Source organism: Armigeres subalbatus, chromosome 1 (genome assembly GCF_024139115.2).
Source record: "Armigeres subalbatus isolate Guangzhou_Male chromosome 1, GZ_Asu_2, whole genome shotgun sequence".
Lineage (NCBI taxonomy): Eukaryota > Metazoa > Arthropoda > Insecta > Diptera > Culicidae > Armigeres > Armigeres subalbatus.
This window is the reverse complement of record NC_085139.1, coordinates 223222633-223240446: the sequence shown is the minus strand read 5'-3', so window position 1 is coordinate 223240446 and position 17814 is coordinate 223222633. Positions and strand designations below refer to the sequence as shown.

General features: G+C 43.9%; 1 protein-coding gene across 2 annotated transcripts in view; it reads left to right on the top strand.

The window, feature by feature from the left end:
- The window catches only part of LOC134205821 (glutamate receptor ionotropic, kainate 2), an 872584-nt gene that overhangs the window by 646755 nt on the left and 208015 nt on the right, over positions 1-17814 (top strand). For both annotated transcript variants that reach the window (XM_062681433.1, XM_062681435.1), the window contains exons 6-7: positions 14815-14956; positions 15118-15276. In XM_062681433.1, the coding sequence (XP_062537417.1) occupies positions 14815-14956; positions 15118-15276 (301 nt within the window). The remainder of the gene's footprint in view (positions 1-14814; positions 14957-15117; positions 15277-17814) is intronic.

The window sequence follows — 17814 nt, the reverse complement described above, 5'->3', positions numbered from 1 at the left end:
GTTTAGCCGGTAACTAAAAAGAAAGGCAGATTCATCTTTTTTTCTCGCTTAATAACTGTCCAATCTTTTTGAATTTTGAACCTATTTGAGCACACAATTATTTTAAATTCAACGGCATGTCGATTTAATATTTTCATTATCTTCCCCCCAAACTAAGCTCGAGTCACTACCACGAGTACGTTGGCTTCTACCCCTCTCTTACTAACTGAAAAATAAAATTATATTGATTGTATACATATATATATGTATATATATATATGTATCACAAACAACCATGGCTCCGTAAAGTGTTATACACACCTGAGCCTACCAAATAAACGAACTTGGAAAAAAATATCCTCCCCCCGATATTCGATATCATAATTGTCATTTTTTGCTTCATGTACTTGATTGATCTCCAGTAGCCTTGGGAGCAAAGGCGTAGGATTGTCAATCCGGAGATGGCAAGTTTGATTCTCGGTCCGGTCTAATATGTTTTCGGGTGGGAAACATTCTCGATTCTTTGGGCATAAGTCTAGACCAACATTTGAAAAGGGCGTAACAGCCAAAACTTATTCCTACTGATTATTTGTCTTCATATATAGCTATATATGTAGACGAGGAATCAGAAGTAATAAGTTTTGGCTGTTACGCCCTTTTCAAATGTTGGTGTAGAAGTGAATCCATACACTGAACCAAAACATCATCCCACTAGCGTCTTACAACTGATTCGCCCACGCCCTTTAACGATAGTCAGACGATTTTTGGATGATTCACTTATGGTTTATTCGTCATCAAACGATGAGCGCCCGTATGTTTGTCATCCGTATATGAGATGGTGAATGTTTTAGATCGGTATGAGAATGATTTTTCACGCGGAAAGAGGATTGCAATCAGTTGTTCCCCAGATAAATATTTGTTTTTAGTATATGAATTTCGAATAAAATGCAGGTTTTTCTTTTGAATTTGATATGAGTGCCAATAGAACAAAATAAACAAGTATTTAATTTTTTATTTGAATCGATTGATCAATTTTATTTTTACACGCATTAGAACCTCGATTAGAACTTCATTGATAGGTTTTTCTCTTGGAATTTCCGTATTATGTCGCGTGGCGCGGCTACTCTGACAGCCTCATAATACGATCTTGTCGGAAAATCTGGAGTACAAATAATTAAGAACTGCCGATCCGGGGCGGTGTGCCCGATGATTTCCGGAATGTCGCTGAGGTAGCTGTTGTCTTGGGCAGAAATCGAATGCGGTGGGGTGTACGCTATGCATGTACTGCTGTGTACATTTCGCTGCCAATGTTGGGCCATTGTCTTCAAACAGGTCACTGAATGCTGTTTTAAGCGTTATCACCTGGCATAATCAAACAAAACACAATAATTAAGAACTTTTGCTGTGCCACGGTTTAGTTTTCCTGGTATAAACTGAATACTTACCATCAATTTATGAGCAAAACCTTAGCTATCTTTTTGCAACGTATCAACCGACTCATTCATCAAAATAGAATGGTGTTCATGAAAAAGATATTCAATGCGAAACTATATTGTACCCGTCTTATAGATCATTTATAATTCAGATGATTAAAGTTTTGGGGCGCTCGCAACAGATTTGTCATCCGATGTATGGATGATTTTACTTCGGTTGAGCACAGTCCGAAAAGTGTATGACGTTTAATTCGACACTGATACAAAAATTCATTGCTTTTCAAATGATTTTCATTTCTTAATTCGAGTATGTATTATTCACAATATTACATCATTCAGTTATGAGAGGAGCAATTTTAGAAAGCAAGGGAAAGATGTTTCATCCAATATTAGGAGGGGTTTTGGGTTCAGTGTAGTACTTGCCACACAAGATATGCAATGGAGAAGCTTCCAATTAATGGCAGTGGAAATAGGGGAAACCGCCAAATGTTGAACGGCTAATTTTGTCGCCTATTGTTGAACTCCCATAAGAAATGCACGTGCTTCAACAATAGGCGAAGAAATTAGCCGTTCAACATTTGGCGAATTACCCTAATAAGAGAATACCATGTTAAAAAGCAGGTCATGTTCCAGTTGGAATGTAGAAGAAGAAGACTTGATGCATCTTTCCTTAGGGGTTTTGTAGATTAACTTACTTACCTTTCCTATACAACGTTTGTTCGGCAAGGCATAAACATTTTTTTCTGAAAAATCCATCCATACTTCTACAATTACACTTGGAATCTCATCGGAAAATCCACCACCTGAAATTCCTCCAAGAGTTTATACAAAAATGACTTTAGAACATTCTAAATAAATTCCCATGAAAATTTTTAGATTGAATCCTCGGAGAAACTTCCGGAGAATTTCCCGGATGAACTTCCGTTGGAATTCCGAAGACATTTTTGAAGGAACTTTCGAAGGAATAGGAATTTCTGATGGAACTTTCGAAAAAAATCCCGGAATAACTTCCGGAGGATTTTCCTGAGGATTACCAGGAGGAAGTTTCGATGCAATTATTGGAGAAATTCCCGATGGAATTTGCGGAGGAATTCTCGGAAGATTAACCGGGTGCACTTTTGGAGGAAGTCCCGTAGGAACTTCCGGAGGTGAGCCAGGAGAAGCGACGACGGGACGAAAGACGAAAAATACTTCTCGGAGACTTGTCAGGAAAAACGCACTTATGTTCTACAAAACGATCAACAGCATGTGCAACAAAAGCGCACCGGCGACAGGCATGAGCAATGAAATCTCTTGAAATCTGTTGGCCGACTGAGCAGGGGTGGCCGCTAGGTGAAAGGAACGCTTTGAGTTATTTTTGAATGGACAATCAGGCAAAGAGGAATCACACAGAATCAGCTTTTTGAGATGATAGACAAGCCATTGAACCACGCTAGATGTAGCGGGAAAGGTAGACCTTGAGCCTAAGAATTGTAAGGCCGCTGGGAAGGGCCCGACCAAGCTGTTAAAAGTTGAGAGTGACCGGCTGGACAAAAAAATCCACCAATTGATTGAAATAATCTGGGAGGGCGAAGAAATGCCTTGAAGCTGGCTTGATGTCATCATATGTCCTATCAACTAGAAAAGGCACATACTGAACTGTGCTCGTCAATACCCCCCCACAAGGTGCTTTTTCGAATACTGTTTGGCAGACTGCAAGCACTTGCGGAGACCTTTGCGGCGAATACCAAAGCGGTTTTCGGAGAAGGACGTTGTTGAGATGTTTAGTGTACGACAAATCCTTGTTGAATTCCGGGAATACAACTTGCGGACTCATCATCTGCTTGTGAACTTTTAGACAGCGTACGACTCAGTGAAACAGTACGAAGTGAGGCGTATAATATTAGATTGTTTGAACATCGCTTTCCGTCAAAGCAGAGCTGCAAGCCATCACCGCACATAGGAGTAAATAAGCCAATTATTGGCCAAAACTATTTTTTGCGGTTATTTGGGCCTGATATTCCTAGGATGAAGTAATAATTGGCAATTATGCAGGAAAATACAATTTTTTGGCTAAATCTATCCTCCTATCAGTGTACCAGATAAAAGTCTCAAAATACATATGTTTTCAACTAAAACCTCGCGTTTTATGTAAAATCAAAATCTCTTGCTACCGCTACGTGAACGATTCTAATGTGGCTATATTTCACAAAGTAGCAAGAAACCCGTAGTTAAAGCTCTATCCTTAAATGGATTTTCTAACATTTACATAGGAAAAAAACATCTAACTTATTTTAACCCATGCCCAAGATCCCAAAAGAAAAATGCCAAACTATACTTGAGTTCAGAACTTTAGATGTACAGCTACTGTTATCGGGGAGCAGAACTTGGGATCGGGTTTTCAGCAACTCAAACACGATTGGTTGTATGAGGGAACGCTTTAAACTATAAGTATATTTTGCAATAAGGTTAAATTTCATTGTTTCGTAACGCTTACACGTTCGGTGTCCAATCTACTCTGATTCCAATCTCCTTTTTCAGTTTCACTATGAAGTTTCAGTTCCACTATGAAGTGTGTCCTGCAATGTAGTTGAATGTTATTCTCTAGCTTTATGTATTTATGTTAAGTTGCATGTAACTTACAGTTCCAAATTTAAGTATTTGTATAGGTAGAGTAAATTCACTTTTAGAATTAAGATGTTTAGAGTAACAATTAAGAATAAGTAATATTAAGTTTCGATTTTAAGGACGGCTTCATTCATTTCATTTATTTAGTTAACATCTAAACAGATAACACTGAATCAACAATTTGACGCCACAATGCACGGTTCGAGGCCGCATCTCTCCATCCTCGGATACGCCCCACGCTCGCCAAGTCGTTCTGCACCTGGTCTGCCCATCTCGCTCGCTGCGCTCCACGCCGTCTCGTACCTGCCGGATCGGAAGCGAACACGATCTTTGCAGGGTTGCTGTCCGGCATTCTTGCAACATGACCTGCCCATCGTACCCTTCCGGCTTTAGCTACCTTCTGGATACTGGGTTCGCCGTAGAGTTGGGCGAGCTCATGGTTCATTCTTCGCCGCCACACACCGTCTTCTTGCACACCGCCAAAGATGGTCTTAAGCACCCGTCTCTCGAATACTCCGAGTGCTTGCAAGTCCTCCTCGAGCATTGTCCATGTTTCATGTCCGTAGAGGACAACCGGTTTTATTAGCGTCTTGTACATGACACATTTGGTGCGGTGGCGAATCTTTTTCGACCGCAGTTTCTTCTGGAGCCCGTAGTAGGCCCGACTTCCACAGATGATGCGCCTTCGTATTTCACGACTAACGTTGTTGTCAGCCGTTAGCAAGGATCCGAGGTAGACGAATTCCTCGACCGCCTCGAAGGTATCCCCGTCTATCGTAACACTGCTTCCCAAGCGGGCCCTGTCGTGCTCGGTTCCGCCCACAAGCATGTACTTTGTCTTTGACGCATTCACCACCAGTCCAACTTTTGTTGCTTCACGTTTCAGGCGGGTGTACAGTTCTGCCACCTTTGCAAATGTTCGGCCGACAATGTCCATGTCATCCGCGAAGCAAATAAATTGACTGGATCTGTTGAAAATCGTACCCCGGCTGTTACACCCGGCTCTCCGCATGACATCTTCTTGCGCAATATTGAACAACAGGCACGAAAGTCCATCACCTTGTCTTAGTCCCCGGCGCGATTCGAACCAACTGGAGTGTTCGCCCGAAATCTTCACACAGTTTTGCACACCATCCACCGTTGCTTTGATCAGTCTGGTAAGCTTCCCAGGGAAGCTGTTCTCGTCCATAATTTTCCATAGCTCTACGCGGTCTAAACTGTCGTATGCCGCCTTGAAATTAACGAACAGATGGTGCGTTGGGACCTGGTCCGTTGTCGAGCGGCCGTCAACGAAGCCGGCTTGACAGCTTCCCACTAACTCGTTCACTAATGGTGACAGACGACGGAAGATGATCTGGGATATCACTTTGTAGGCGGCATTAAGGATGGTGATCGCTCGAAAGTTCTCACACTCCAGTTTGTCGCCTTTCTTGTAGATGGGGCATATAACCCCTTCCTTCCACTCCTCCGGTAGCTGTTCGGTTTCCCAGATTCTGACTATCAGTTTGTGCAGGCAAGTGGCCAGCTTTTCCGGGCCCATCTTGATGAGCTCAGCTCCGATACCATCCTTACCAGCTGCTTTATTGGTCTTTAGCTGTTGAATGGCATCCTTAACTTCCCTCAAGGTGGGGGCTGGTTGGCTTCCATCGTCCGCTGAACTGACGTAGTCATCTCCTCCGCTGCCTTGACTTTCACTGCCTGTACTCTCAGCGCCATTCAGATGTTCCTCGTAGTGCTGCTTCCACCTCTCGATCACCACACGTTCGTCCGTCAAGATGCTCCCATCCTTATCCCGGCACATTTCGGCTCGCGGCACGAAGCCTTTGCGGGATGCGTTGAGCTTCTGATAGAACTTGCGTGTATCTTGAGAACGGCACAGCTGTTCCATCTCCTCGCACTCCGCTTCTTCCAGGCGGCGTTTCTTCTCCTGAAAAAGGCGGGTCTGCTGTCTCCGCTTCCGTCTATAACGTTCCACGTTCTGCCGGGTACCTTGCTGCAGCGCGACCGCCTGCGCTGCGTCCTTCTCCTCCAGAATCTGTCTGCACTCTTCGTCGAACCAATCGTTCCGTCGACTTCGACTCATATACCCGACGTTGTTCTCCGCTGCGTCGTTAATGGCTGCTTTAACTGTACTCCAGCAGTCCTCAAGAGGAGCCCCATCGAGCTCACCCTCTTCCGGCAACGCTGCCTCGAGATGCTGCGCGTATGCAGTGGCGACATCAGGTTGCTTCAGTCGCTCTAGGTCGTACCGCGGCGGTCGTCGGTACCGAACATTGTTAATGACGGATAGTTTTGGGCGCAGTTTAACCATCACCAGATAGTGGTCAGAGTCGATGTTAGCGCCACGATATGTCCTGACGTCGATAATGTCGGAGAAGTGCCGTCCATCAATCAGAACGTGGTCGATTTGTGATTCTGTCAGCAGTGGTGATCTCCAGGTGTACCGATACGGGAGGCTGTGTTGGAAGTAGGTGCTACGAATGGCCATATTCTTGGAGGCGGCGAAATCAATTAGTCGTAGGCCGTTTCCGTTCGTCAGCCGGTGAGCGCTGAACTTTCCAATAGTCGGTCTAAACTCCTCCTCTTGGCCAACCTGAGCGTTCAAGTCTCCTATGATGATTTTGACGTCGTGGCTTGGGCAGCTGTCGTACTCACGTTCCAGCTGCGCGTAGAATGCGTCCTTATCATCATCAGTGCTTCCGGAGTGTGGGCTATGGACGTTGATTATGCTGAAGTTGAAGAACCAGCCTTTGATCCTCAACCTGCACATTCTTTCATTGATCGGCCACCACCCGATCACGCGCCTTTGCATATCGCCCATCACTATGAAAGCTGTTCCCAGCTCATGTGTGTTGCCGCAGCTCGCACCATTGATCCCTTCCAAAAAACCTCCTGCAGCGCTACGATGCCGAATCCACGGTCCTTGAGCACATCGGCGAGTATGCGTGTGCTCCCAATGAAGTTGAGAGATTTACAGTTACACGAACCGAGTTTCCAATCGCTAGTCCCTTTTCTTCACAGTAGTCTTCACCAATTGTTCCGGTCCGTACTCTCTTGTTTATTATTCGTTGCCTAAGTTTTTTTAAGGCTGGCTTGCAGGGCCTGACACCAAACCCCCTGAATTTTCGGAGAACCATTCCTTCTTATTTCCGGTGGACCATGGTGCACAGTTTCACTTAGAGTCCCTCGCTGGCACTTGGACGATGATCAGCCGCCCCTAACATGGAGAACAGACGCTGTTGTGAGCCGATCCTGACATGGAGAACAGACGCTCAATAAGATTTGCACCTCCGGAGAGGAGCAAAGGACGGCTTAAAATCCTTAAAATCCTCAAAAGCCGTCCTTAAAATCGAAATAAAAATATACAGTCGATTTCTCAATAGTAATATTTAAGAATTTAGCAAATCATCCGCTTGATACACCACGATGTTGACAATCCGCTGTATCTAATTCCCTCCTTTGCCGATAGGTTTTATGACAGCTTGGATGACGTCTCCGTTTGGCCGAGATGATTCAGCTCCATTGTATCTGAGGCAGTGCTTTCACCCGCTACATCCTCCCCCCGTAACAATGACCACTTGTTCCAGTTTTACCAGCTTGCTCAATGTTCAAGACTGCCAACTTTGCTACTGATCTACGCAATAAACCCCTCGCTGTTTTTATAATGGCCTGCCTTATCCTGCCATCACTTCCTGGTATTACCTCGAGTACTCGTCCCCTGATCCAATCATTGCTCTTTTCTTCATTCACTATCAGCACTAAGTCTCCAGGAAATATAGGTTTCTTTCATAAAACCACTTCGTCCTCTTCGTTAACGTTGGCAGCATCTCTTTTGTCCATCTGTTCCAAAAACAATTCAGCTGATGATGAATCATGTCGAGAGAACCCCTGATGGAAGCGAGGCCCAGGACTGACAATAGTCATCGTCATAGCACGAAATACCACAGTAGCGACGAGTTGCAATGTCTCCATTGCTACTCTACACATCGTCAATGACGCGCACGACGTTAGCTTTCGTCGTGTAACCGAATCGTCATGACGACATCGAAGAACGAAGACTTCATACCGTTATTCTTCAAGCAGCAGCTGCCATGCGAAGATTTTTTACTGTTGACGATACTCTCGGCTTCGATAACAAACGTTAGTAAGGATTCGTCGTCCAATTTTCGGGGAGCGTTATACGCTCTTAACATTGCTTGTCTTACAGAGCGCACCATGCGTTCCCATGCGCCGCCCATATGTGGTGACGATGGAGGTATGAAAACCAGGGTAGAAATATTTCACAGTCAATGCAGTGAAAACATGGATCTCAGTATAATCTGCGGTCGCCTTCATCGCCGCCGTGGTGAGTGCGACTGGGTGCAGCCGAAAAATCATTTCCAACACCGACCATTCAATTTCGCATTCAGCCACTCACAAGTCGCTCTGACAGGCTGCTCAGTTCGCGCCTTACCGTATGACTGTGAGTGACCCATTTAAACGCGTGGTGATTTTTTTCAATTTGCTGGGTGATTGTATACATTTTGCTGTGGTAAATTTCATCTTCGCGGCGCAGTCAGTTGTTTACTTTTCTGCCTCTCCGGGAATGTGAGGTTGATTTCAAAGCAGGAAGAAAATAAAAAAATGACATAAAAAAACATCACCTTCATCCAGTGCTGCCGAATATTTACAACCCTGATTGAAAACCCATTTTGTAGTATAGTGCTGGTCACAGTGGCAGAGATGACTTGCTTGATCTGCTTCATCAAAACTCGTTCGGTTCCTAGAAAGTTCGTGCCGTTATCTGAATGAATTTCCGCAGGCGCACCGCGACGGCACACGAAGCGACGAATGGACTTGATGCATGCTTCAGTTGTAAGGCCGTGTACTACCTCACAATGAACTGCGCGAATCGTAAGGCATGTGAATAGCGCGATCCACCTTTTAGTGTTATCGGGTCCAATTTTCACGATCAAAGGCCCGAAGAAGTCCAGTCCTACGTATGTGAATGGTCTATCGAACGATGCTAAACGAGCCGGAGGAAAATGAGCCATGCGAGGAACGTAAGGAGTGGCTTTCTGTAGCTTACATGTTGGACAACCAAAACTGACCTTCCGAACCAGCGCCCTTAGTCGAGGAACATAATATCGTTGTCTTATCTCATTCACAACTCTGCGTTAGCGTGTTGGAATTTCCTATGGTATGCATCCACAATTAGCGTTATGATAAGATGATCTCTTGGTAGGATAACTGGGAATTTCGTATCCGTACGCACATTTTTCGCTGCTCCGATCCGCTCATCCATTCGGAGAAGCCCGACATAATCGATGAATGGTGACAAACTATACAGAGCGCTTCGTTTACTGAAAGTTATCTGTGTGCTATTGTACGATCGCGGTTGAGGGAAAGGAGTGTTATCTCAGTTGGACATTCTTCCCTCTGAGTCAACTTGATCAACATTATTTCGGCCTGTATAAGTTCAGCATGTGTCAGGTTTCCGCTCGACTTATTACCACCATGGCATAGCTGCTTCAAATTATTAATGTACCTTAGTACAAATGCCATGGCCCTGTGCAGCCGTTCCCATTTCGAGAATCTATTCCAGTCAATCAAGGATGAAACCCCAATATTCTCACAATGAATGTTGCACACGCGTATCTCTTCATTCGTAGTTTGCTGTAACATCCTAGACTTCGGCCACTCATTTTTGGATTTTTGTAGAAATAGCGGCCCTGTAAACCAGATTCCTTCTGCGTTAAGAGATTCGTTGCTAAATCCGCTGGGTTTGCCTTCAAAAGGCACCCACCTCCACTCATTTAGTTCCGCTAGAATTTCGCCAATCCTACAAGCCACATATTGTTTATATTTGCGAGGGTCTGCCTTCAGCCATGCCTAAACGTTCGTTAAATATCGTTCCTTAACGTTAACATTATGCGACTCTAGAACAAAACGTAACAATCAACATCCGAGTACAGCGGCTTGCAGCTCCAGGCGAGGTATTGATAATGGCTTTAGAGGAGCGACTTTAGTTTTCGCTGCGACCAGCGAACAATGAACTTCTCCGTATGTATCGATAATTCGAAAATACGCTGCAGCAGCGTATGCCACTTCGCTTGCGTCGACGAAGATATTCAACTGTAAATCACGATAAACCTGACGAGTGGCGTTCGGGAAGTAACACCGAGGGATTCTCACAACAGAAACCTGGCGCATTGGAACCGTCCGCTTCAACCACTGTTCACTATGTCCTTCACTGATTTCCTGATACCACCTGGTACCGGCACGCCATATGTGCTAAAAACGCAATGCTAATAACGCACGAAAGTTCTATGAGAAGTTGAACCGTTCACGTAAGGGCCACGTGCCACAGCCCGATATGTGTAGGGACATAAACGGAAACCTTCTTACAAACGAGCGTGGATGATCCAAAGGTGGCGGCAGCACTACGAAGAGCACCTGAATGGCGATATGGCAGACAATGGCGGCGGTATGGTAATCAACCTAGGGGCACGCGCAGGGCAGGACATGTGACTTCCGGATCCGAATCTCCAGGAAATCCAGGAGGAGATCGGCCGGCTGAAAACAACAAAGCCCCTTGAGTTGGCCAACTACCAGGAGAGCTGTTTAAACACGGTGGTGAGGCACTGGCTAGAGCGCTGCGCTGGATCATTACCAAGGCTTGGGAGGATGAGGCTCTGCAGCAGGGGTAAATGGAAGGTGTCCCATCTATAAAAAGGGCGATAAACTGCATTGTATAATTTTATGCCGCCGACTAACACCAATTGCAAGACAGTTCGTGGGGCAGTATCAGGCGGGATTCATAGGTGAACGCTCTACCACAGACCAGGTCGCCATACGTCAGGTATTGCAGAAATGTCGCGAATACAACGTACCCACACATCATCTATTTATCGACTTCAAAGCCGCATATGATACAATCGATCGGGCCCAGCCATGGCAGCTAATGCACGAAAACGGAATTCCGGATAAACTGATACGGTTGATCAAGGCGACGATGGATCAGGTGATGTGCGTAGTTTGAGTTTCAGGGGCATTCTCGAGTCCCTTCGAAACGCGTAGAGGGTTACGGCAAGGTGATGGTCTCTCGTGTCTGCTATTCAACATCGCTTTGGAGGGAGTAATACGAAGGGCAGGGATTGACACGAGTGGTACGGTTTTCACGAAGTCCGTCCAGTTATTTGGTTTCGCCGACGACATTGATATCATGGCACGTAACTTTGAGAGAATGGAGGAAGCCTACATCAGACTGAAAAGCGAAGCTAAACGGATTGGACTAGTCATCAACACGTCGAAGACGAAGTACATGATAGGAAGAGGCTCAAGAGAGGTCAATGTAAGCCACCCACCACGAGTTTCTATCGATAGTGACGAAATCGAGGTTGTTGAAGAATTCGTGTACTTGAGCTCACTGGTGACCGCCGATAACGATACCAGCAGAGAAATTCGGAGGCGCATAGTGGCTGGAAATCGTACGTACTTTGGACTCCGTAAGACGCTCCGATCGAATAGATTTCGCCGCCGTACCAAACTGACTATCTACAAAACGCTTATAAGACCGGTAGTTCTCTACGGACACGAGACCTGGACGATGCTCGTGGAGGACCAACGCGCACTGGGAGTTTTTGAAAGGAAAGTGTTGCGTACCATCTATGGTGGGGTGCAGATGGCGGACGGTACGTGGAGGAGGCGAATGAACCACGAGTTGCATCAGCTGTTGGGAGAACCATCCATCGTTCACACCGCGAAAATCGGAAGACTGCGGTGGGCCGGGCACGTAGCTAGAATGTCGGACAGTAATCCGGTGAAAATGATTCTCATCAACGATCCGACGGAAACAAGAAGGCGAGGTGCACAGCGAGCATGGTGGATCGATCAGGTGGTGGACGATTTGCAGACGCTCCGCAGACTGCGTGGTTGGCGAAGTGCAGCCATGGACCGAGCTGAATGGAGAAGACTTTTATGTGCAGCACAGGCCACTCCGGCCTTAGTCTGATAATAAATAAAAAAAATGTATCTAAAGAAGTAATTCCATTAGCTCCGCCCCTTTATTAATCGTTATGAGTGCTCATTATATTTACATCCATATCAGATCACAAAGAGGTGGGGATAACGGGCTTATTTTATTGAATACAAGAAAGCTGATTTCCGGCACGCGCGAGCCATTTTGATCGGGATTCCGCAAAGAACGGTTCGACAAAATTTGATGCAGCGGAGCGGACACAGCAGCACGAAGGCATGGATGGCAGTGGCAGTGCTGAAAATTTCGAGTGACGGTCGGACAGTTTCAACGCAAGGTGCCGACAAGCGTTTGGATGCAGTAAGTTATTGGAAAGGCGCATTAGGAAAAGATAATTGATTCTTCGCAGGACCAACATTTTATGGAAAGAAAAAAATTATTTGCGAAATGGACTGTTTCTGTGGCACCCACTTGAACAAACGGCTCTTAACAGGGCCACCAATTTTTGATGAGGAAGAAAGAGCTTATATTGAGATTTTCGGAAGAGTGAAATATCAATGATGATAAAGAGACACAAACTATGATGACAAATACCATCAATTTCGTATAGCTACGTAGTCCTAAGGCACTTTTGCGTACAACCCGATTGAGCTGCACATGTGAGTTTTTCTTAATTATTTGTCAGCTTGTATTTATCACTAACTAGTCGACCCGGCAGACGTTGTCCTGCATAGTAGGCGAGAATGTGCATTCCGAACTGTCCATGCAAAGTTCGCATAGGAATCACAATTTTAGTTATTCACGGTTTGCTCAACTTTACTCGTAATTTTCCCAATATCATATAAACCCGTCGGAAACTATAACGAATGTTTCTGCTGAAGAAATGAAAAAAATCCATCCAGTCGTTTTCGAGTCATGCGGATACGAACACAGACCATTTCATTTTTATATATAAGAAGATGTTACACTGATAAATATGGGGCCCTCCTTAGCCGTGCGGTAAGACGCGCAGCTACAAAGCAAGACCATGCTGAGGGTGGCTGGGTTCGATTCCCAGTGCCGGTCTAGGCAATTTTCGGATTGGAAATTGTCTCGACTTCCCTGGGCATAAAAGTTTCATCGTGTTAGCCTCATGATATACGAATGCAAAAATGGTAACCTGGCTAAGAAACCTCGCAGTTAAAAACTGTGGAAGTGCTTAATGAACATTAAGCTGCGAGGCGGCTCTGTCCCAGTGTGGGGATGTAATGCCAAGAAGAAGAAGAAGAATTTACACTGATAAAAAATAGTAATTAACTTTATTTTTAATCATATAATATGGTTTGTAAGTTTTGTGGATTGAAATATTGAAATATATGTACTAAATCAGTTAAGGCTCTCATTTTTATTTTGACCCATATGAAACAACCTTTCTTTAGTTTTAATTTTCGAAAAACAAAACAGAAATATCTTATCTGACACAATGATTTCCTATACTTTCAATTCAACCAAAGAAGTATCAGCTCACAAAAACAAATATTGGTATGCTCTTAGGTCCACTTAAAGGCACGCCAACCCACACAAAGGTTGACTATCAATTTATAAATCTATTTAAACAAAAACTTCTTCTATTTCTAAGTGTCCAATTAATTTTGAAGATAATTTGCAATCAGCCCGTTATCTATTTGGCCTCCGTTAATTTTTTACTTACTACTAATAATAAGATGCGGTAAGACGCGCGGCTACAAAGCAAGACCATGCTGAGGGTGGCTGGGTTCGATTCCCGGTGCCGGTTCGGATTGGAAATTGTCTCGACTTCCCTGGGCATAAAAGTATCATCGTTTTAGCCTCATGATATACGAATGCAAAAATGGTAACTTGGCTTAGAAACCTCGCAGTTAATAACTGTGGAAGGGCTTAATGAACACTAAGCTGCGAGGCGGCTCTGTCCCAGTGTGGGGATGTAATGCCAATAAGAAAAAGAAGAATGATAAGATGATATCTGGGTCTATGAAAAAACGAAAGACGCAAATCTAACGTCGAAACAAATCAACCACTCTAGATGGAAGTTGTTTTAAGAGAAATGAGGTTTCTAATGATTTACCATCTTGGGACCCATTTCTGAACATTTACTTAATGGTACCTACATCAAGCATTGGACCTTAAGGCAAATTTGTAAACAGCGTGACAAAATGCCTTGGCACGTTTGAATAAATTAATCAAATCTAAATTTTAAAAAAATACTTGTAGTTGAATTCAATCGTGTCTGTTAATCGAGTGATAATCAAATTTATTGAAAGATCAATTTTCAAAATTGAATTTTAGAACTCCAATTAACGAACCTGTAAAATCTCAATCGATTGAACAGCCACAATTTCTCCATTGTATCCATTTCAACCGGTCCGGATTTGGCACCGGTTGACCGATCCTGCTGCTGCAATTCATCGACGCCACGTCGATGGAACGATTCGAAACCACATTGTTGCCAGCGGGGAATCTGATCTAATTCCTAGCAAATTTCACGCCATTCTCCGCTCTCCGCCACTGGTTCCTATCTTCCCGCTTTACCCTTATCCTGATGCTACATTCCTCCGACATAACTCGATACTGCGATACTACAACTCGTAACCGACCGGATGGTGTCTACATTCCATTACTAATCGCACCAAACTTTGCTGTTTCCATTTTCTCGTTTCGATCCCTATCTGCGAAATCGTGTGCTCGATGATGATGACGACGACGACGACAACGGTGACATCGGCGACCACCCATCGTTATACCCTCGGATGGGAACTCGGTTGCTCTTACTGCTGCTACGACTATTAATCTGCCATCGACACACACACCCCCGCTCCACAGTCCGCTGCTCAAACAGATCAAAAATTCAGCCGAGTCGCACATCGTGCTGGATTGCACCACCGAGAAAATCTACGAGGTGCTCAAACAGGCTCAGCAGATTGGGATGATGAGCGATTACCACAGCTATCTGATCACGTCGCTGGTGAGTATTCGGTACTTGGAGCCTAGCACTTTTTATTGAGATTTGAAAACAAAATAACGATTAGAAAATGAAACTGTTTTAAAAATAACAATAATGCATCAAATTGATTTAATCAACACCCTAATTTTATATTTTCAAATGCCTTTTGCTTCACCCACCAGGACCTGCACACCATCAGCCTGGACGAGTTCAAGTACGGTGGCACCAACATCACCGCCTTCCGGTTGGTTGATCCGGAAAATCCGGAAGTATCGCAAGCCATCCACAACTGGACCCTGGGTGAGGCTCGGCTGGGAAAAAAGATCGATTTCAAAACAACGGTAAGTGCCAAGTGCTTTCAGTCGGAACTGCAAATGCAACGTGGATATGTGGTGCAGGCTGGGATTCTTTTGATTTACTTCCGATTTTTTTTCTCTCGTCAATAGTTGGGCAGGTTGTGGCAATTTCCGTTCGATTTGGAAAATGGAAAGGAAAAATAAAAGCGGAACGGAATCGATTTGATTTTCTTCCGGTTTGTTGTTTGCAGGCGGCACATAGTTTGTAATATTGATTGAATTCATTAAGTGGGGGAATGAAGGCAGCTTTCCCTGTTCAACTGATTGTTTTGTTCAGTGATGCAGATGAACGGATGAAATTGAGCAACCACATTACTGGAATATTTTACATGACACATTTTGCGGTAATAGTTTGAGTGAACCTCTTTGGAAGAAGTTTAGCAAAGCTACCTTTGAACATCCTTCAGTTTTTAAAAGCGTTGGTAGAACAGTAACCCGAGCAGACGAAAATAGCTCAATAATAACAAATAGTACACTGATATTCTTCCCTCCCCCTTCATACGGGAGCTTGGCAGAAGGAAGGACGTGTGATATGTGCCATCACAAATATTGCCCTCCGCTCGCTTTCAAATCGACTTCTATAAAAACATTCTTCATGCCTGCCGTATCCTAACGGAACTATCAATTCTATACTTTCGCCTCTAATTCTATCATGAACATGTACGTCTAAGTTTGGAAGATGATATTAGCATTTCCATATCATTAACAAATCGTGATAAGATAGCAAAATGAGATATGGACTTGATTGATATAAGAGATAAAAGATCAGACGACAATATCACTATTTTGCACTCCTGTATCATGTGGATTCAGATTAAGCTTTTTGTTAGAAGTGATCAATATCTCGTGCATAACGTTAACAATTAAATAACGTTCAACACATAGAACAAGGAATACTCTTGCGTGTGTAAACAATAAATTGTCCTCTAATTGACACTTTTAGGATTTTTTGGAAAATGAGTGAGATTATTCGTTTTAGCATGAAAAACTCAGACGTGATGGATTCCTTTAAATTTGCAATCGAGTTAGTTTGCGCGGGAGCGCTCAATGATTGAGATTTATGAATGACTTTACAAAGACTGAATTCTTAATATTCAAATGATATTTCGGTGCTTTTTGATATTGCTGTCTGTTCTTTTATCTCTTACATCAATCACGTCAATACCATATTTTGGTGTTCCGTTCACGGCTTCTACCCAGGAAATACCGAATTTGAAGACCACCAAATCCTTCGTCAGTCGCCAAAAGCGCAGTCCGTATGGTGGCGTTTTGGGGAACGCGCCTCACCGATACGGCTGCCTGATGACGGCTGACAAAATTGTTCTTCTCGGAGGCACTCCTCCAACGTACTTCAATTAATGGCAAACAAAGCAACGATCACTGGATTCATCACATGGGCAAATGAACACAATGGACACACGATGCGATGAACTGGCAAATACAACGATGACGAATTATGGACATCTAAAATCTAAAAATAGATTCTGTGGGGATTCTGTACACTGTTAGAAAAAAGTACCTAATATTAGGTACTTTTCACTCAAATCGGGGGTTCAGTGTAAGAACCCAAAATTAAGTATTTTTTTCTTGAAATTAAGTAAAATTCACTTAATATTAAGTAAAATATATTTATTTTTTAAAACAAGCTAACCAAAAGTTAGGTAAATTTCACTCAACTTTTGTGAACATGAGATTACCCAACGTTGGGTTCCCACACTTTAATGCCCTTGTTGAGTGGTTTTGCTCTTTATTTTATGACAACAAAGGGAAGAGGGAGGGAGATGCAAGAGAAAAAAAGTACCTAAAATTAGGTACTTTTTTCTAACCGTGTAGAGCAGAGTACCACAGTAGATCACGGCACAGTAGTGATTAAGAACACAGAGTTCCTACCAAATAAAAATACGAATAAAAAAAAGCAACGTTTCTTGTCTTCAAAAAACTCCACATATCAAATTTGGTTCAATTCACTTGGTTATTTCTCGAGTAATGCAGAAATTTCTGAAGACGACCTTACTGTCGAGGTCGAAATATGTATCTGTCAAGGTACAATTAAGTGATGAAATTAAATAAGATTGTACAAACTCGCAAAGGCGCGTGATCGGGTGGTGGCCGATCAACGAGAAAATGTGCAGGATAAGGACCAAACAACGGTTCTTCAACTTCAGCATAATCAACGTCCATAGCCCACACTCCGGAAGCACTGATGATGATAAGGACGCATTCTACGCGCAGCTGGAACGTGAGTACGACAGCTGCCCAAGCCACGATGTCAAAATCATCATAGGAGATTTGAACGCTCATGTTTGCCAAGAGGAGGAGTTTAGACCGACTATTGGAAAGTTCAGCGCTCACCAGCTGACGAACGAAAACGGCCTACGACTAATTGATTTCGCCGCCTCCTAGAATATGGCCATTCGCAGCACCTACTTCCAACACAGCCTCCCGTATCGGTACACCTGGAGATCACCACTGCAGACAGAATCACAAATCGACCACGTTCTGATTGATGGACGGCACTTCTCC